The 20,871-nt window shown below is 40.3% G+C and overlaps 1 protein-coding gene across 3 annotated transcripts in view; it reads right to left on the reverse strand.

The window, feature by feature from the left end:
- Positions 1 to 5,025: 5,025 nt before the first annotated feature.
- The window catches only part of MAPK9 (mitogen-activated protein kinase 9), a 51,671-nt gene continuing 35,825 nt past the window's right edge, over positions 5,026 to 20,871 (reverse strand). Inside the window, exons 6-12 of one of the 3 annotated variants that reach the window (XM_057708154.1) lie at positions 18,436 to 18,601; positions 16,949 to 17,020; positions 13,648 to 13,830; positions 12,173 to 12,297; positions 10,916 to 10,979; positions 9,585 to 9,656; positions 5,026 to 8,218 (exon numbers count right to left, since the gene is read on the reverse strand). In XM_057708154.1, coding sequence (XP_057564137.1) covers positions 8,076 to 8,218; positions 9,585 to 9,656; positions 10,916 to 10,979; positions 12,173 to 12,297; positions 13,648 to 13,830; positions 16,949 to 17,020; positions 18,436 to 18,601 — 825 coding nt within the window. In that variant the 3' untranslated portion in view covers positions 5,026 to 8,075. Of the gene's footprint in view, positions 8,224 to 8,249; positions 8,329 to 9,584; positions 9,657 to 10,915; positions 10,980 to 12,172; positions 12,298 to 13,647; positions 13,831 to 16,948; positions 17,021 to 18,435; positions 18,602 to 20,871 lie in introns of those variants that run through there. The other 2 variants (XM_057708155.1, XM_057708156.1) reach the window with 2 other exon arrangements.

Raw genomic sequence — 20,871 nt, forward strand, 5'->3', positions numbered from 1 at the left:
CATGAGGTTGGGGGGGTGGCGCGACGAAGGGGAAGCTGGGATGAAGTGAGAGAGTAGCATAGACATATATACATTACCAACTGTAAAATAGATAGCTAGTGGGAAGTTGCTGTATAACAAAGGGAGACCAACTTGATCATGGGTGATGCCTTAGAGGGCCAGGACAGGGAGAGTGGGAGGGAGTCGCAAGAGGGAGGGGACATGGGGATATATGTACAAATAGAGCTGATTCACTTTGGTGTACCTCAAAAGCTGGTACAAGAGCGTAAAGCAATTATATTCTAATAAGGAGCTTAAAAAAAATCTGGTTGCATGTAAAAACAGTCAATGGGGGGAAATTAGTGACTGTATACCAGCAGAAATGTGTTTATACAGGAACACACGCATCTGCACAAGCAGATGTGCACGCACACACGTATAGCTACATGTTTGCAGAGAGAGGAGGCTCCAGCACATGTGGTAAAATGTTAACCTTTGGGGAACTGGGGTGAGGAAAGGTATACAAGAATCCTTTGGACTATTTCTGCAACTTTTCTATCAGTCTGAAATTATTTCAAAGTAAAAAGTTAAAAACTTAATGAAGTCAGTCGAAAGGACTGGAGGGAATCAGCTTTAAGGAGCTTCCCTGGCCACAGTTATTGCAATTTAAGTCTCAAAAAGAATGACTGGAAATACTCAGAGAAAGCCAGAAATATAAACCTTCTTGTGATACCATTTGAGGTAGGGATTGAAGCCACACCCGACTCTGAGCACTGGTTGCTGAAGGGAAGGAGTAAGGCGTGGAGCCTGCCTTTCAGCCAGAGCTGATGCCTGGAAGCTCTCCCTGACAGCAGAGTGCCACCTCTCCGCTCCTGTCAAAGGGATGGCTGAACTAAGCCCTTGTGAAATTTCTGCTCATGGGAACAGTTACCACCTGGGGTAACTGCACGAGGTATGGGGTGGATGGGCCCAGGTGGATGACTTTCTAGTCGTGAGAAAAACACGACTGCGTGAGGGAGGACTGAACAGGCACTATCCGAACCCAGAGGTCAATTTTAGCATTACTGACAGTGGGTCAAAAAGATATGAAATGTCTCTGGGTGTGAGTTCATATAAAGGATACAATATCACTTAAATGTATTATAACCAAAAGATGTGGGTGAATCTATCAAACCTTTGGATGTGCATTCCAGATCCAAGAAATACTGAAGATGGAGAGCACGGTCAGTGCAAGCCCATGGATGCAGCCACACAGAGCTGGAGGGTGCACATCCTGCAGGCCAACCTGCCTGACAACACAGGGTGGTGTCATGGAGGATTCGAAGAGTCTTAAGAACATGACAACCAGAAACCAGACACCAGGAACGCAAGGGCTTCAACTGGATCCTGGTGGGACACACTAATAAAGGACTTTGTGGACAGTGGGGGAATCCCAAGGCCCTGGGTATTAAACCAGATGAAAACCTACCGACATGGACAATTGGAGACCATTAACTGAAAAATGCACGTTATAAACAGCACGTACAATGTGACCTCATTTGGGCAAAAAGCAAAACAAAAAATCATCTAGATGTTTATGTGTCCACAGAAAACTACCAGAAAGATATACAATAAACTATCAAGAGTGGTCACCTCCAGAGAAAAGTGTGTTTACTTTCTCATTCTTGATTATGTTTTCATATATACACATCTTTTTTATTTAGAAAAGGGGGCAGATAGGAGGAGAGGAGGTGGAGAAGGTGAGTATACACCGCTCTTCATTTCTGTTGTGAAGGGAAGCAACTCAACGGTGATGGTGGGTTAAGCAGCTTTTTCTTTTTAACACGGGCGACATAAAGGTAGAAATGATGGAGCAGAGGGAGGGGAGAGTGATGACACAGAATGGAGATGACTGTAGGAGTGAAGTTCCTGGAAGGGGCCAGGGGTCAGCTCCCTTGGGAGCAGAGAGGGTGGGCGAGGGCAGGAAGAGACAGGCCCTCACCTGCTGCATTGTATTCCTCTGTCAGGCACCACTGGGGAGCCATCTACGAGAATACTGGAGAACAAACACATATACCTGAGTGTTCTCATCAAATAGTTATTTTTTTAATAGCATCTTTAGTGTGATATTTGCTGTTAAAAACACCCAAGAAGTCAACTTTAAAATGGAGAGTTGGACAAACTGAACTATTAGTGAAATTCTGTATGCAACTCTAGCCCAGATTAAAATCAAGTGAAAACAAAGTAGCATGACTGCTATTAGCTGAAAAAAGGCACAAGATATGCTCAAGGTGATAAACTTCTGAAGTAATGCCCAGCTTGAGCCAGGCTGTGCCGGATGAACACAATTCTGTAATCAACAGGCAACTGGGGGGCAGCTTGGCCCCACGTGGAATCACAGTTACTCTTCAAAACACATCGCTTCTTTATTCATGCGGAGAGAAAATAAGGCCAACACTTGTTTCTAACCTGCTCCCCTGCCCACTCGCCGACTTGTGGAAACTGAGACAGCAACGTGTCACATTTCTAAGTGGCCAAAAGATATTAAAGGTGTAGACATGAAGAGGAAGCACTCACCACCTGCTTCTCCCAAGAGAAAATAAAAGAATGAACTCTGAGAACCAGTGCACGGTGCCAAACTCATTTCTTTTCTTGAAGTAAGTAGATCAGAGACAGCTGCTGAAGTGTCTTCATGACTTCTGCATGGTGTCCATCCAGGTTCTTCTTCCTGACCTCGTGGCAAGATAACACTCCACGTGAGCTGAATGACAAGCCATCCTGCTGAGAACCCTACTGAGGAAGCTGGCAAAGTGCCGGCCACATGGCTCCCGTCACTGTGACTGCTGGGTCTGCCTAAAGGCTCCATCCTGCCACTCAAGGCTGTTAGTCACCTTGTGGATAAATTTTCAAAAGGCCTGTTCATGCTCATGAAACTGATGGAGGTCACAAGCTGGCAGACAGAATGCTTATGAAGATTGAGAGAATCAGGATTAACTGCAATATCACAAAAGCCAGTAATTTTGCAGGACTGCAGGCTCTGAGTGTGACGTGGCTGTTAAAGCTAAGGCCACCTGAGATAGTGTTCATTAGTGGTACGTTGTTTGAAGGGCGTATGCTCAGGCTGTATCCGAAATATTATGTTCACTTCTGGGCCCATATTTTTAGGGTGTGCTGAGGTGGTGAGGCTCTTGGGGCTTTTTCATATGAAAGAGGGTTGGGAGAACTTTGAATTTAAGCTAGAGAAGGGAACACTTGGAGCCTACTTTTCCAACTAACATACTAAAGCCTGTCTCATAAAGATGGCTCAGACTCACTATTTCACCCAAAGGAAAGACCTAGGAAGTTGTGGGAACCAGGTTTCAGTTCAGTTAAAGAAAGAACTTTCTAACAGTCAAAACTACAAAACATTCAGTGGGAGGAGCATTCTCTTCATTAAAACCATCTGAGCAGAGGCTGGGTGACCTCTTCAGGTTGATTCCTGCCCTAAATGGCAGTATGAACTCGAGAACCTCTTCATCCATTCCCACTCTCCATGAAATCTAAGTGCATAGACAAAATAAAGCCAAGAGTTTACTTCAAAGCACAGAACTACTTCTTTAAAATGAAGAGATGCATTTAATCATATCTATGTTTCTATGAAGTCTGTATTATAAGCCTACAGTTCCTACCCTGCACCTAAGCTCCCCCTGGAATTAAAGCTGGAAACGATCCATTTCACTGAACTCAGCCTCTATATGCGCTTTCTGACACAGAACAAGAATACCGAATTGTGCTGGGGCTCAGAGTAAAAATGTCCCTATTCATACCAAAATCTGTATGCAAAAGTGTCAGAACCACTAAGAGCAGAAAAGGCCAGCAGAACCCTCCTGCAGGCTCTGCTTCCCTCTAAGACCACAAAGCATTTAGAAGCTGCTTCTAGAAAGGGGCTCAACGTGATATCCACCAGGATTCAGGATTCCTCAGAAAGTCTGGCAAAATTCTGTGCTCATGGCCTTTTTCTGAGGTGTTCATGACTATAAGAAGAGTAAGATCTGCACGAGTGCGAAGCATGCTGAAGGCAACCCTGCTGCTCCCTTTCCCGACATGGGTGAGGGGCTGCAGCCTCCTCGATGTCGTGCAGGGGGTTAGAGGACTGGTTCTGAATTTTCCTTCCAATACTAAATCCCCAGCACAGAAATGGTATAGCAAACACCCTTGTTCACAAGGGCCCCCGGGTTCTGAGGACACAGCAAATGACAAGTTCCCAGTGGCCATGACAGGCACATCCCTCTTAAATCATGGTCACATTTGGCTTCAAAGAGACGTTACTGGCCACTCCATCACTGTTATTATTGATTTTGTTACCAATTTTCTTGATTAAAGACCAAAAATATCAAATAACTGTCTTATTGTCAAAGGTAAGCTTGCGCTTAAATTCACTCAAGTAGCCACAGGATCTATAGGAAAGTACATATTAAGTTATTCTGAAATATTACCCCTCCTGTCACCAAAAAAAAAAAAAAAAAATCCCACCCACCTACATGTACCATTTAAGTCAATAAATTAGAAGTATTTTAGTACTATCTACATTGAAAGTGAGAAGGGGGTAAGATAGAGAAATGGAACCCAAATCATTATCAAGAGAAATGTTTTCCTTCTCTAGAGACCTTTAAAATTAAGACTGATCCTCATCCATCTGGAATGAGTCTAGTCCTTTTAAGCAGCGAAGAAAGTGAGCCATTGTGGGCCCTCTATTCCTGTGGTTTTAAGTAGTAAACATCCTAAAGTGCCTCAAAACCAGACGCAAAATGAAAGAGGCTCATCCATGCACAAAACCACAAGCACACAGGCGCCATTAAGGATTTTAAGTGATACAAGGAAAGACTGACTGACTGGTGGGTTCTTCTGGCCACACCTTGTGAGAAAACAATTCCTCCGAATATTCGATTTTGCACTGCATGTTTTTGAAAACTTAGATTCAGGAATTTGCAGAGTATTTTCAGTAAGAGATCTAACAGAAACGTGTTGCTTTTCAATTTAAAAACATCTGCTAATATAGATCGAAATGACGACACTCCAATATCTACCTGTGTTCACGTTAAATCTGTAATCAGAGATGCTAATGTGAAATACAGTCAATTGTCACTTAAAAACACAAAAACTGGAAATGCGATATACTTCTCTTTTAAAATGTATTTGTATTATTTTCACCAATCAAAACACACATAATATATTTTATTATAAAACATTAGGCAATGTTACTTTTGAGATATGCAATCTGAAAGGTCACACCTGTGTTTATTACCAGTATGAAACACTGGAGGAGTTACATTAGAAATCAATCAGACGGACTCATCACACATTGTAACCATGACTGACACAGCATCAAATCTGGATTAAACCAGCATCCCATTCAGTGTTTCAGCTCTGGCCTCTGGGTGTCAGGAAGGTGCCCTGCCAAGGGTTTTCTCCTTTTAGTACTGCAGCTCTGAGTTTCATGGCGCAGGGATAAGCGCAGAGCCCTGTTTCCATCCCGTTTCCACAGCTGATCAACACTGTGCAGGACGTGTTTCTAGAATGCTCTCCTACTCTGACAGGCTCTGTCTGCTCTCTGGGACCTGCACTTGAAATCAAGACCCGACATAGGGGAGGCAGTCATTTCCTTTTTAACAAAAAACTAAGTCAACAAACAAAATGAACCTAGTCCAGATTCCAGGCTAATAATAAATTACCTGGTTTATAAAAATATGTGTCCAAAATAGTTACTTCCAGGGTTGTGTACAATATAAATTACAAAAATAAAATAGAAAAGATGAAAAACTGAGCAAATTTTTCAGTTCTTTATCCAACATCTGCATTTATCCATGGAGAGCCATTTGAAACTATCTGCATTGCACCAGGGCCCTGGCACATCTCGGCTCGGGAGCGAGGACCCTGAAGTGGGGTGAGGTATTTCTATGGAGCTCTGGTGTCTGCAGCCCTGTGACCTGTCCTAGGTACACTCACCGATCTCTGATGGAAGGTGGTCTTGGCAGGAAACCCGTCTGTGCCATCACGGACTCCGTCCATGAACACACAGAGGAATGAGTGAGCAGAAAGCCAATCTGGGCGGCACCTAGCTCCACTTACAAATGGCACCTGGCTGAATGCACCACCACCCAGCGCGGCCTCGATGTGCCTTCAGCATCCCTGTGCTGCATATACACAAGCCTAGGACAGATAATGCATTTTTAAAACTCTCCCCTTTGTTTGTTTTTCTTTTTAAAGATAGATTTAGTAAAGTCTTTTTAAAGGATGTGTGTTAGAGAGGAGGCCATTTTAAGATGTTTATGTTTATAGTGACAACTTTCTTCACAATACCATTAGGCCTCCAAAACCAAAATAACCCTAAGCCACATAATAGGTGTTTCTGTCTCAATCCAAGTTAGCATTTCCATCTTATAGCTGAATGTGTCTAAACCTCACAATATAAAACTATTTATTACTTCAATATTAATTTTGTTCATCAAGGGTTCCAGTTTCCAGTGGTAAGACCAATAAGATACAACTGGTGTAGAGATAATCATATATTTTAGATAATATTTATAATAAACTTTCTTATCAAAGTTCCTCCTCAGAACACATTCTATAGAATGCGAACAATGTTGACCCAATAGCTTCCAAAATAACTAAACACAAGATATGAATTTGTAACAGAAGAAGCTCCGGGGAAAAGCACTATGAGCACAGGTAGCCACGTGACCAACGTAACTCCATTTCTGCAACGACACTTCAATACTCAGTATTTTACTGAATTTTGAACAATTTCCATATCAGTCTGAAAGTATCAATTTCAGGTGAGCAGTTTAAAATCAGAAAATATTCAATAGTTAACTATTACCCTGTAGGACATTTCTTCCATATCCCTCAGAAGAATTTCTCCAGAACATTCATGGATTCCCTTAGGAAAAGGAAATGCCTCCACAAAATGGAAAACAACCACAAACAGGCATTCTGAATCAGCTTGCTTCCTAAAACAGACCAAAGGGGCATTTATATGGTTTCTTCCAGAAAAGAAAGTCAGGTAAGAATGCTGTGTTGGAAGAGGGAAACTCTGCCTTGTGAAATCATATCTTACCTTGAGTGATGGGAGGTAAGAAAGGACCCAGTCCAGGCTCAAGCGAAGCTAGCACTTAGTAAGTGACTGCAATCATCTTTAGTGATCACGTCATAAAATTCTATTCTAACAGCAGGTGATGGGTTGAAGAATCTATTTGCCATCATATTACTGACATGGGTATTAGGTGGCTAATAAAGAAGATGAAGTTCTAGATAGCACTTTAAATTAATAGTAAGTCCAGAAGACCAATAAAAAAGAGAGAGGGTAGATAGAATTTTAAAGGTATATATGTTTTAAGCAGCACAAAACAAAACTTAAAATTTTATCATGCAGTAAAGCTCAATGTACAGTCACACAGACTAAGACAATTTAGAGAAAACAAAGTGTCCTGGTCTTAGCAGTGGTAATTCTTAGCTCAAAACATGACAAATTTAAGAAAAGTTACATTATTTATTATATATATTTAATTATATTCCTTCTGAAATATGAAAGAAAATAACTCATACCCTAAAAGCAGGTAAGATATGATAATATGATGGCGGCCAATTAATACACATAAGTCTACTTTTTTCTGGACAGACACCAAATGACTTAAGAGGTTTAAGAGACAGTTCTAGAAGCAGCACTACCTTGGAGATTATTTGGCTTAATAAACACTGATTTCTGAAGTGCTAGAGGGCAAGTCCGCGCAAGCATTTGTGGTCACATGCATATAAGTCCCAGCAGTTACTGAGGATGAGAAACTGCCACTATTACCGCACAACTTAAAAAAAAAATAATCTATTCTAATTGCTCACCTGAAATGACCTTGAACAAAATCTCTAGAAGTGTGGTTTGCACTTTTTTTCTTTAGACATAAACTGATTCATTTTATAATCTAAGCAAGGCAAGCCTAGTACAACTGAGTAGGGGCAAGGCATCGTGTTTCTTACATGCAGAAAATGGAGTTTTTCTATTTGGTTCCATCAACTCCCACGTATTTCAGGCCCATGGAAGCGAGAGTTCCTTCACTGATGACAAGCTTGCTATTTCTAACTTATCATCGACAACCTTCAAGGGGTCCTGTTGAGGCATCCAGACTGCTGTCTGTGTCTGAGGCCAACGTCTGCTCAGTGGACATGGATGAAATGTCATTGATAGATGACGACTGAGAAGGAGTGGCGTTGCTACTTACTGCTGCATCTGTGCTAAGAAAACCAAATATAATAAAATCTGAGGCATGACACTGCTTCAAATCCAGGCAATGAGACTTCAGGTCATTTCTCAGCTCTGTCCTTTTGTAGTTTCCTATACTATTAGTATAAACAAGAAGTTAGTTGACTGTACACTTTGAACTTTTTCTGGAGTCTTTCTTTAGGCTCAAAATCCCAAATATTCCTCTCTTTCCCTGCAATATTCTCTTTCTTCCCAGTACTAAACATCATAAAGCACTCATGTATAATCATGTTAACTACTTTAAAAATACCTGCTGGTTTTAAAAAGATACTAAAAGAAAATTGCTGAATTTATCCTAAAACTATCAGTATCACAAAAGGCTTAAGCCCAAGTAGGATTCAAGTGTTTTCAGACATTTCAATTATAATCATAAACACTTAGTCCAAGGAAAAAAAGCATCAAGCTTTGAAAAATTCTTTTGCAATAAAAATATCTTCTAAAAGAAGGACTGTATACAAACAAATAAGAAAAGGAAAAAAAAAAAATAGTGGACTCTTGTTTACTTTATTTTTGCTTTCTAAATCCCCAAAACTGACATTTTAAGGTAAATGAAACTATCCTACTTCCTACTATCTATATTTCAGTCTCATTTGAACAAAAACAAAACATTCAGGCTCTCAGTGGTCAGTCTTAAGTTTGTGCTTACTTAACAACAAGCACCTAAATTCGTATTGAAGTTTATATAATCTCTAGACACTTGACACATACGTCATGCTGAATATAAAGTTCAAGAATAAGAAGCAGTCCAATATGTACTTATGTGCACATGCATGCGCTTTCCAGTGGGAGTGGAAGGAGAAAATAAATATAACAAAGAATTCTGTTTCAGGTAGAACCCTATAGGACATAAGTTAACTTGTATATATTATGTCTCTAATAATCATAAAATTACCTATTTGTTGGACTTCTACCACTAAGCAGATCAAGTAGAAAGATGGGAGCATTACATGAACAATTTTCTCAAAAGAAAACCAAATTCCATTTTATCTAGATTCACATTAATTTTCTTTTTTAACTGGTTGAGGGAAGTACAAAGAGGGTCATGCACATTGAAAGGGCTTTAAGTTTCAATGTCCTTATCTGTTAACGAAACTGACAGCAGCTGTTACAAGGATGAAACAAGAATGTTCATAACATAGTTAGTTTGCTGCCTGGCACATCAGTAAAATGTTAGCTGCCACCACCAGGACAAACTAAAAAGGAGAAGACTATTTCATATAAGGAATTTTCAAATCCAATGCTGGTCAAGCTGGCAACACACTGGGGTCACTTACGAACAATGAATAGGGAAAAAAAAATATTATGCAACCAAACAATTAAAGCAATCACTAACCTGAAGGTTGGTCTTTTATAACACCATTCTTGCTTCTTTCTTCCCAATCCATTACTTCTTTGTAAATCAGCTCTTCAAACAGAAATTCAAGTTAAAATGCTTTATCAGTTTCTTTGCATCTTGAAACCCTGCTTCCAAATCAACTGGAACCACTCCAAGGCAATGTGATGTGCTATTTTTAATTGCGATAGACAATTAAGTAATACAGTTTACCTAGACCAAAATATAATTTGATCCATTATATCTTTTCAACCCAACTATTAAGATAGCCAAAAATGTAGGGTAGTTCTGGATCCATGACAGGGTTTTACAAAGTGGGGGTGGAGAGTGAGACCCAGAGGGAGGGAGGAGGGGAGAGAGGGAGGGAAAGTACTAGTAAAGCAGCTCTAACAGGACAGTTTAAGTACTGGATAGTCTCACATCTTTTTGCACATGTTTTCCTGCATCATTACTTGTGGTTCTCCAAATGTAACCCCTCCAGACTGGCCAGAAATCAATCCAATTATCTAAGTTTTTTTCTTGGCTTTGATCTCAGTTTTCCTCAATTTCCATTTGTCAGAAAAACTAATTACCTATTAAGTAAGGTATCAGCAACTTCCTAAAATTTTGCTATTCATGATATAAAATTAGCTCATTGCAAGCACTTAGTGAGGGCTACGGGTGTGTGTGTGTGCAGGTTGCTGGTGTCCCTACATCCTGGGGAGGGGCTCTTGGGAAAGACACATCATTGTGTTTGACTTGCGCTGACCGTAGTTTTCAATTAGTACTGGTTCTGCTTTTTAATGAAAAATTTTTAGTTCAGCCTCTTTTTTAACTGGTTTAGTTTGTTGTGGGTTGTTTGGTTAATCTTAGAGTGGTAATAATAACTATTTGGACATTTTTGATCTAAAATTTTTCCCAAACTCTTATTTTAAAATACATATGTAACTACATGGCTTACAAATACAGCATAAGATCACATGACCCCCGTGGGGTCTCATGTCTGTGTTACAGGGGCCTGTGCACTGGGGTTACTGAACAATTTGCAACACATTAACAAGGTAAGTGTGATACAATCACTGAGTTTAGTTTACAAACCAAAATTTGATAATGTAAGATTGTGTGAAAAAGTTTATTTTTCTCTTTTGAAGCAACTAATATGCAATTCATACATGTTCCTCTCTGAGACTGTTATCTTCAAGTTCTTTTCCTACTGGGAAGTGGGAGGAGAGAGGATAAGTGGGTTGCAGGGTCTCTTGCCCCTCCCTTAGAAAGGCTATTGTCAAAAAGTGATAAGTTGCCCCATTTCGAGAAATGTCATAAGTAACAATCAAAATAAGTTCTGCATTTACCTTTCCATTCTTCAATTGCGTGTTCTCTTTCTTCCAACTGGGCATCATAAATTTGAGGTGGTGGCTAAAAATTAAATTACAGGTGAACTCAATAGTTAAAAAAATAATGAAGCATGAAGAAAAGGAATCGCTTGTAAGACTTCTAAATTATTTAAAATAAGGATGTAGTTTCATTCAATACACAGCTTATTAAAGATTTCTTCACAAATGTTATATTTACATCAGTTTCAGAATCAAAATAATTACGGAAAAACTAGCCAAAAAATAGAGCTATTATAGTCCTCCTAATAATCACACTCTAAAGACATTTGCTCAAATGTAATTATAAAATCAGTAATCACAGGCTGTTTCCTAGAGATCCACCCTGGACAAGGTACTATGCTAGGAAATAAAGAAGCTGCAAAACATATTTCGGGTTTATATTTCTTCCTGTTAGAACTCCCAAACTCCATCCCCAATTCATAAATGGACTGCTTCAAAAATTTGCTTAAAATAATGTGTTTAAAAATCAAATTCTTTTCATAAAAAACAACGTTTAAAATGGTGGTTGGGAGCGTGGGATGAATTGGGAGATTGGGATTGACACAGATACACTAATATGTATAAAGTAGATAACTAATGAGAACCTGCTGTATAGCACAGGGATCTCTACTTCACTCTGGTGTACAGAAGAAACTAACACAACACTGTAAAACAACTATACCCCCCCCAAAAAATGGTGGTTAAATGCATTGGCCAAGACATAATAATAAGCATGCCACTATGTGGTTACTTCACTCCCAGCTGAAGACCATCCACACCAGTGCTGCTACAGAAAAATGCACACGAGCACCAGAGTCAGAAGGGGAACTCCCCTAGCGGGCACCTCTGGGGAGGGACGAACAAACTTGTGATTTTCAGCAAGTTTCTCAGCCTGACTGGATGCCTAAACAAGATGATGTAAGCAAAGCCCAAGGCACAGTGCCAGGTAGACAAATGGATGCCTACAAAACATGATATTATGATCACACAGCCGCATCTGCATAAATGGAGACAGTTATATCCCCACAGCAGAAGCATGTTCACTCCTGAGGTACTCTGAGTACAGCCCCGGTAACAAGCATCCCAAAAGGGGTTGTGACCCATGTTACCTGGCCTCGTTGTAATCAGGAGTCCTTTAAAATCCAGGACTTTAAGTAGCCATTCAAGACTGACAGAAGATCCAAGGAAATGCATGTCCTGCCTTTACACATAAGTCTTTTCAAAACAGATACTTACTGCTTCTGCTTCAGCAGGGTCATACCAAACGGTGATATAGGGGTGACGGAGAGCTTCATCTACAGAGATTCGCTTGTCAGGATCTATCACCAACATTTTTGATAGTAAGTCTCTGGCTTGACTTGCTAGGGTAAAAACAAATATTAGATTAATAAACAAATGCTGTTAACCTGAAAATAACACAATAAAGAATTAAACGTTGGGACTTCCTAGGTGGCGCAGTGGTTAAGAATCTGCCTGCCAATGCAGGGCACACGGGTTCAAGCCCTGCTCTGGGAAGATCCCACGTGCCACGGAGCAACTAAGCCCGTGCGACACAACTATTGAGCCTGTGCACCACAACTATTGAGCCCATGTACCGCAACTATTGAAGCCCACACGCCTAGGGCCTGTGCTCTGCAACAAGAGAAGCCCCTACAATGAGGAGCCTGTGCACCACAATGAAGAGTAGCCCCTGCTTGCAGCAACTACAGAAAGCCCGTGTGCAGCAACGAAGACCCAACGCAGACAATAAATATATAAATAAATAAGTTAAAAAAAAAAAAAGAACTAAACTTGAACAGACAGAACAAAAGTGTATTAACTTTGAGAAATTGTTGAGGGGTTCAAGATTATCAGCCTTTTTCTAAAGTCAAGCAGCCACTTCCACCACAAACCAGGCTTCCAAGTGTGTTCTCAGCCTCTGAGCTGGGAGGGGAGAAGGACAGGGCACAAGGCTGAGAAGCCATGGCCAAGGCAAGTACGGGAGCTAAGCTAAGGGTGGCACTGCCAAGAGTGCAGGCATGAAGCACAGGAAAGCATTTTTTTTCCTGGTGCCACATCAAAGTGAAATTAGAACAGACTAAGCCACACAATGATTTCATATTTGCACAGTACAGAACACTTCACAAGATGCCTCTGCTTTGCCTACCTGTATACACTTATTTTAAAATCTAGAGATTAATAGAAAAAAATCCAACAAATTCAATAACGTGGTTAAATACAAGGCTCACCTAGGTTTCAGCAATTAAAATTCACATGTATAGGCAAAGAAGATATGGGGCTTTTCTGAATGAGGCACAGTTTATCTTGATGTAGAGAGAAACAAATGTATTCTTTTCCCTTAAAACACATTTTAGTGATGGGCACAGGAGAAGGGGAGAAGGTGCCTTTTAAAATTTATGACTCAACTGGCTAGAATCTTTATTCATGTATTCTTTATACCTGAAAACTGTTTGAATTCCACTTGTTGTAATTAATATGAGTCTTTCAGACTGATGTAAATATTTTGGCCTTCAGTTAAGTCATCTTATTGAGGACAAAACTTCTAGGTCTTTAGCTTTCTTTCTGAAACGCCTTCATTCTAGCCTGTAAATGACTTTGAGGGTTTCAACTGTTTTGTCTCTCAGTGTTCACAGGTTTTAGAATGAAAACATAAAAAAGTGAAAGTTTCATCCAGATTATGAAAACCAGTATAATAAAAAAGGACATCTTACTTTTAATTTTGTCTCGTTCAGATTCTGATGGGAATATCCAATCTGGAAAGAGTTCTTCAAATTTGATTCCAGGATACTTTGGTCTGTTTTCTACATAATTCCTCACAGTTGGCTGAAGTTTCTTCATGAAATCTGCAGATGGTGTTCCTAGTTGCTCAATAACTTTATTCCACTGATCAATATCTAAGGAATCTCTTGAGGAAAATACAACTGAAATGCCTTATATTCATATTACATAAAGTAGCATCATTCAAAGAAAAACTTTATTTTTATATTTATCAATAAGTAATTAACCAGGCCACCCTCCTGGGTTGGCACAAGCATTCTGAAATAATATTCAAATAAGGTTTGGGTTCCAAGTTAAGACTATTAAAAAAAAACAACAACTCTGCATCTTATAAGCTCTGATCACAGTTTATTAAATCAACACAATAAAGTCTATGTGCCTTCCCATTCTAGATCAAAATAACGTTATCTTGTAATTGAAGAATACTTATGACTGAAAGTCTTAAACATGAAATTAGGTAGTAGTTACATAGACAAATTGAAATCAGTTCTCATAATAAAGCTATGTTACAGCTAAAGCTCCCTAAAGTAGAGAGACCTGACTGCTCAATTTACAGCTGGGAGCCATCCCTGCCAGGCAGGCCTGGCAGGATGGAGTACATGAGGGAGGGGGCAGCAGCCAGGGCTCTGGACTTTCTAAGCCCTCACCATGTCCCTTCCCACTGTAGCTGGGCTTACACTGAGCAGTGACAGCTTTGAGAGGTCATTCTGTTTCACTTGGCACTGACCCTGACCATCACTGCAATGCAAAGGATTGTGTTTTATTTCCTTCCAAAATACATGATCTGGTTCAGACTCCATTATGTATTAGACACTCACGAGGTATCAGGCAGCCAATCTCCCTTGGGTCTCATCTTCCTGTTTGTAAAATGCAGACAGTACTAGCTTTGCCTTTCACTGGGGGCTTGAGATAACTGGCAAGAAGAATGTGGAAAGCGATTCTATTGATAAAACCATAAAAAGTATAAAAGAGAAAACAAGCCAGAGGAATCAAATAAACAGCATCTTTAAAAAGTGACTAACTGAGGTACGTCTTAGAAAAATAAAATGACACCACTGTGACAGAACCTAGGGGACAGACACATGTTCTTGAAAGAACAAAGGAGGAGGCCCTCTCTCCTCCTGTATTGTTTCTTCTTGCTGGTACCTCATCCACTGGAGGATTCCATCATCAATCAAACAATTTTTTTTTCTCCCATCTTAAAACAACAGCCACTTTCCTTTGGCTGAACATCCATAGCTTAGCTACCACTCCTACTTGCAGCAAAACAGAGCTGTCTATACTTGTATCGCTAGTTCCCAGCCTCTCCTTCTCTCTTAAACATCCTCTCATCAGGCTTCTCCCCCATCACTTCATGAAAACTGCACCCATCAAAGTTGCAGATGACCATCCTTCAATTCTCACCTTTTTGACAGTGTCAATGAACCTCCCTCAGTAACCTGCTTCTTGGCTTCTGGGGTCCCTTGCTCCCTGGGAGGCGCCTGGCTAAAGCTTTCTCCTTCTCACAGGCCATGCAGGGACAGGAGTTCCTTTTCTACCTCAGGTTACAAATCTAAAACAAACCTCTGAGAACTGCAATCTGGTTTCCAGGATCTTTTCCTATCTAATGTTTGAAAAAGTTAGCAGAATTGTCTTTGGAAAATGATGTAATCTCTGTGTATGTTCTGAGAATGACATTAGGTGACATACATAAAATCATTATTACTGACACTGCAAGATGTTAATATGTAAATGAAGAATTTTAAATTGCTTAATAATGTACCAAAAAGTTCTCACACATTTCTGTACTTTCTGAAGAAAACATTTAATTAATTAAAGGAAAGACACAAAATGAATTAAAAATTGAGAGAAACTGAATGTTAAGTAGATACTTCTAATTATGTATCTTTAGGGAATTCCCTGGCGGTCTAGTGGTTAGGTCTCTGCGCTTTCAATGCTGAGGGCATGGGTTCAATCCCTGGTCGGGGAACTAAGATCCCATAAGCCTTGTGGTGAGGCCATAAATAAATAAATAAATCTTTAGACTACATCAACTTTTCCCTTTTTAACTGAATTTATTTGCAAACTAAAGATCTTATTTACAGTTTGAAATAACTGAATCTAAGGTAAGGCTATGGAAAATTGCTAGAAAATTTATTAGAACAAAATAAAATGCTGTGTTTAACTTCACGTAAAATCTGTGATGTGGAAAATGTCAAGGAAGGTAAGTAAAATGATAGGAATAAAATCTTCTCATCCCAAGTTTGTGTTGTGAAGAATTTATATTACAAGAAAACCACCCTCATAAAATTATAAAAAACTAAAATTACTTAATAAAATACATATAAAACATAGCTATACAACTTAATTTCTTTTAAAGGTAACCCATATCTGCCAGCAGACAGAGACCACTTTAAGCTTTTGTAACAAAAAACATCAAAAAGACTAATGAAAATTTTAGGTGGTTAGAACACAAATGAAAAAAGAGTATATGTGAAAAACCATGTTAGAGTAAAAAATATTGAAGATGGAAGAATATGAGGAATATGAGAAAAGAAAGCTGTTGAAGCTATCATATATCTATTCTCTTTTATGCTGTCATTAATACAATTTGTCGACCACAGTATAAGTTGACCTTTTTTGCATTTTATATTTATTTAGACTTTGTGTGTCACAAAATAACCTTCTAAGTGGATCTTCTAAAATTTCCTACAAAATGTCAGAAGAGTAGCAAACAAAAAAATTTAGCAAATATTGTTCCTCACAAACTTTTCACTTTAATCTTTTGCATTTAGGTCTTATGTAGTGTGCTTCAGTTCTTACTTTGGAGGAAAATATTTTAATGCATCCTGGTAACTAATGAAATAGTATATTAAACAAATTACATAAGAATATTGACCTATTAAATTTAGACAACAAATTTCTAGATAAATTAACTGAATTAACAGTATTTTCATTTAAATATCAGAATACATTTGTCAAAGAGTAGATACATTTCTTATAAGCTATTTTTCATAAAAATAAGAACTAATATAAATTGGTTTAACTTAATTCTATACCTCAATAAAATCATTACAGGTAGTCAAGTAAAAAAGAAAACATAAAATTGAACCATCTGGTGTGTGACACTAATTTAACAAACATAATCAAGACCCCCTCAGATTACAGTCTAGAGTTACAACATTTTCCTTTTGAGCTCCTGCTGCCTTTGGTATTAATGGAAACCATGGCCGGGAAGGAACCCGGGAAGGATACGATCAGTGCCTTGGAATATCACACAACCTTTCACCAGCTCTCCCATGATGCAACCCACTGACCAGATATCAACTGAAAATAAAGTGAAATGACAAAATTATGAAGTGCCATGAACAAAACAAAGGTGAGGAAAAGGATTCCAACAGTGTACTAAACACACAAATATGGAAAATAAATTGCTAGTTAAGGGTGAACTTTTTTACACAGTGTGGAAGATTGCTGACCTCTATTTTGGCCTTTGGTTTGCAGCAATCTGGGCTTTCAGTGCCAAAGAGTCCAATACTTTACAGCTTCAAAAACAAACAACGTCCCAGATAAGAGAAGCGCCTGTCCTCACCAAGCTGCTTCCAGGCACACGCCCACCCCTGCCCCGGCCTCCGTGGTCAGTGCTGGGGCTCTCCCTATGAAGGATACAGTCTCTTCCTGGGAACAGGACTTTGTGGAGGACCATTTCTGCCATGATGCACCCGACAGACCAGATGTCCACTACCAAACACCAGGTGATTAAAACCAGCCAGAGACCCTCCCACATGTCTTTTCTCAAACCCCCTCCCAAGCACAAACACACCCAACTTGTCAGCGTGACTTTTTAAAAATATGAACACTACGCCTCCAGAATGAGGGCCTCACAGGGACAGGCTTGTGTGGGCTCCAGGTGTGGGCCAGAGGTGCCTGAACTTCGGGCCATTTGCTGTCTTCTGTGGGGCCCAGCTGAATGACAGGCCTCAGATGCCCAAGCAGAGGGCTATTTAGTGCCCCTGATGGTGGGGGCAGGGTGAGAGAAGCTAACAGGGGACCTCATTTTCTCTCATGTCCACAGAGGACTGGAAACCCACAGAGCTGTGTCTCTCAGAGTGGGAGCACAGGTTATAAAATATCTGACTAAACTTGCAGCACAACTCATTTCAGATGACAGGCAAATTTTCAGATTCTTTTTTTAACAAGTAAATGTGATTTAGTTCTTTTTGACAAATTTTTCAAAAGCTAAGTTTCAAAGAGCTCTGATATTGCTAGAATAAGTTTTGCTGTTAAAAAAATACCAATTTTACACACAAAAAGCACATGTATTATTCTATTTATATCAAGTTCAAAAATAAGCAAAATCAATCTATGTTGCTGGAAACGAGAATAATGGCTTCCCTTTGGGGTTGAGGCCCAGGGGGAGGCCAGGAGGCCTTGGGTGCTGCTGGTGACGTGGGGGTGCTCCCACCAAGCTGCACACTTGAGATGTGCATACTTTTCTGTAAGTATGTTATACTTTGATAAATGTTCAAAAATATTAATTTCAAAAGTAAATTTTTTAAAGTGAATAATTTTAACTAGTAGAAATATAAAATTATTTCTCATCTGTGAACTATGATAATCTATGTATAACACAGTCTCCACAGTATATTTCACATAGTTCACAGGAAAGAGAAGAAAACCAGTGATGACTAATAGCACTAGTTTTAAACATCCTGGGCTCTTGCAGCTCTGTCTGTACTCACCGTTCTCTTTGTAGCCCATGCCCAGGATGACTTCGGGTGCCCGATAATATCGTGTCACCACATAGGGGGTCATCATAAAGTTGGTGCATGCTGTGCGAGCCAGGCCGAAGTCCAGGATCTTAAGGGTACAGTCTGACTTGACTACAATGTTGCTAGGTTTCAAGTCCTATGATGGAAATGGTTTAAATTACTAAAATGAACCAAAGCAGGTGAGGCAAACAATCTCACATTGGTAAGGCTTTGTGAGGTCAGCGACCGCTGACGTACGTGAGAGTGCTGGCAGGAGGAAAGTCAGAATTGAACCCTGGGATTTTGGAACCATTTTGGAGTATCCTATTCTCAAATTGAAACTAATACAAATCAGCCTAGAGGGGCCAGATGGTCGCCCTTCCCCTGTCTAGACCTTCACAACGCTCCTTTGCTTAAAACCTTCTGAGGGTTTCCACAACTCCCACTCCTCCCTCTGTCTGTGCCTGGTCAGCCTTCAGTTCCCAGCACTCTGGCTCTTCCCTGCTGTCCAAGCCACATGTGCGATTTTCTAACTGCCACCTTAAAAAAAAGTGACTAGGAAAAGTAAAATTAATTTTAATAATTTTTTTAAATTCAATACAGTATATTTCCAAAGTATTCATTTAAAAATGTAACCAACATATAAAAATTATTAATGAGATAGTTTACATTCTTTTTTTTCGTACTGTCTTTGAAATCCTGTGTTTCTTTACAATCACAGCCACATTCTGAGTATTTAATAGCCTCAAGTGGCTAGTGTCTATGATACTGGACAGCGCAGGGCTAGCATTCTCTGATTCTAAGATCTTCCAAAGGCTTCTTCTTTCCTTGGAAGAAGAATCCCATGATCACCAAGTACCCACCCCTCCCTGGGACCCCCCTTCCCCCCCCCACTACCCTCAGCCACCCCTCCCAGTGCTGGCTCTGTGAGAGGAGGCTTCAAAGGCCTCTCTGTGCTCTCAGCTCTCGGCACGGAGTCTTGCATAGCAGACTCAGAAAATGTTTGCCAAGTGAATGTACGTGTCACACTCTACCACACTCTCAACACAACTTATCACAACTTCTACAGTTTTTCCTTCATAACTCTAGGGCCTTTCTTCATGGTAACCCCCACGTCCCAGACCCTTCCTCAGGCCACAGGAATCTGACTCTTGCATAGGACTCCAGCCTGCAAACTCACCCTACACACTATGACTTCTACACAATCCACATCTATTCTTCTCACAAGCACTTTCCAATGTGTAGTTACAATGTCAAACTGCCAAATCACATCACACAGAAAGGCCATCACTTTAAGTGATGTTTCAGGCCCAGCACCTGCCTGAAACTTTCCAATCGATAGGACACCAATGGGCATAGTTGTGCCTTGAGTGACAGCTGCCAAGTGTTATTGGGATAATCAGAAAAACACTTAAAAATTACGTCAGCTAAAATTATGTTTCGTGACTGCTAAGTGCTCTCTTTCTAAACATCCGGAATTCAGTAAAATAGAATTCATAAATATATATTGCTTAAAAACATAATGAAAATTCCCACAAAGCCCATGCAGATGTACTGGTCCCTGTGCGTGTCCTGATGTGCAGCAGTGCTGTGGGGAGCACGGCCAACTCACCCACAGCTGCTAGCCTGCACAAAGGAAAGCGCGAGAAGAATCAGCCCCACACGCAAACCAGCGACCCTTTCCTGTGGGGAGGCAGTCATGCTGCTAAGGTACAACAAACCAATTTGTTTCCAGCTTCCTTAAAGAATACGGCAAGAACAGGCATTTCAGAACACAAATTACTAATAGATAAAATCATGCTCAACTCCGTGAAAATTAAAAACCCAAATGACAAGGAACCATTTTTGGTCTCTCTTCCAGCAACGAGGAAAAGAATGGCAATACCCAGTGCCGGAGGAAGAAACAGAAACAGACCCTTCCTTATGCTGTTGGGGGGATGTCAATAGGTGCTTTATCTTTAGGAGATTGATTTTTTTTAAAATTTGAAATATCTCTACTTTACCACCCAGCAGCCCCAGAAATCCAACCTGGCCTTGAACTAACACACAGCCACACGAACAAGGGTGATGAGAGCAGTGCCGCCAGCCAGTCTCATGAACTGCTGCATGATTAGAAAACATGCCCGTTCTGGCCACCTCCACCTGTCAGAAGATGGTCCTCTTGCACTGATTTTGTTGGAACAACACACTTGACTGCCATCTGCTGGAAAACTGTGATAATACGATGCAAACCAAGCTGTCAAAGGTGTGGATTCTTGTCCTGGCAGGAGAGGCAGCGCACCTCCCAACGCTTGCCAACAGGAAGGTGCTTAAAGAGGTCCCAGGGCCCCTGCGGGCTCCTCACACGCACAGCTGCTCTCCCCATCAGTCTCCACACACAACCAGAAGCAGCTTTCCACAAACAGACTGGGCTTGTAGTTGGAAGAT

The sequence above is a fragment of the Hippopotamus amphibius genome, chromosome 15 (genome assembly GCF_030028045.1).
Source record: "Hippopotamus amphibius kiboko isolate mHipAmp2 chromosome 15, mHipAmp2.hap2, whole genome shotgun sequence".
NCBI classification, from domain to species: Eukaryota; Metazoa; Chordata; class Mammalia; order Artiodactyla; family Hippopotamidae; genus Hippopotamus; species Hippopotamus amphibius.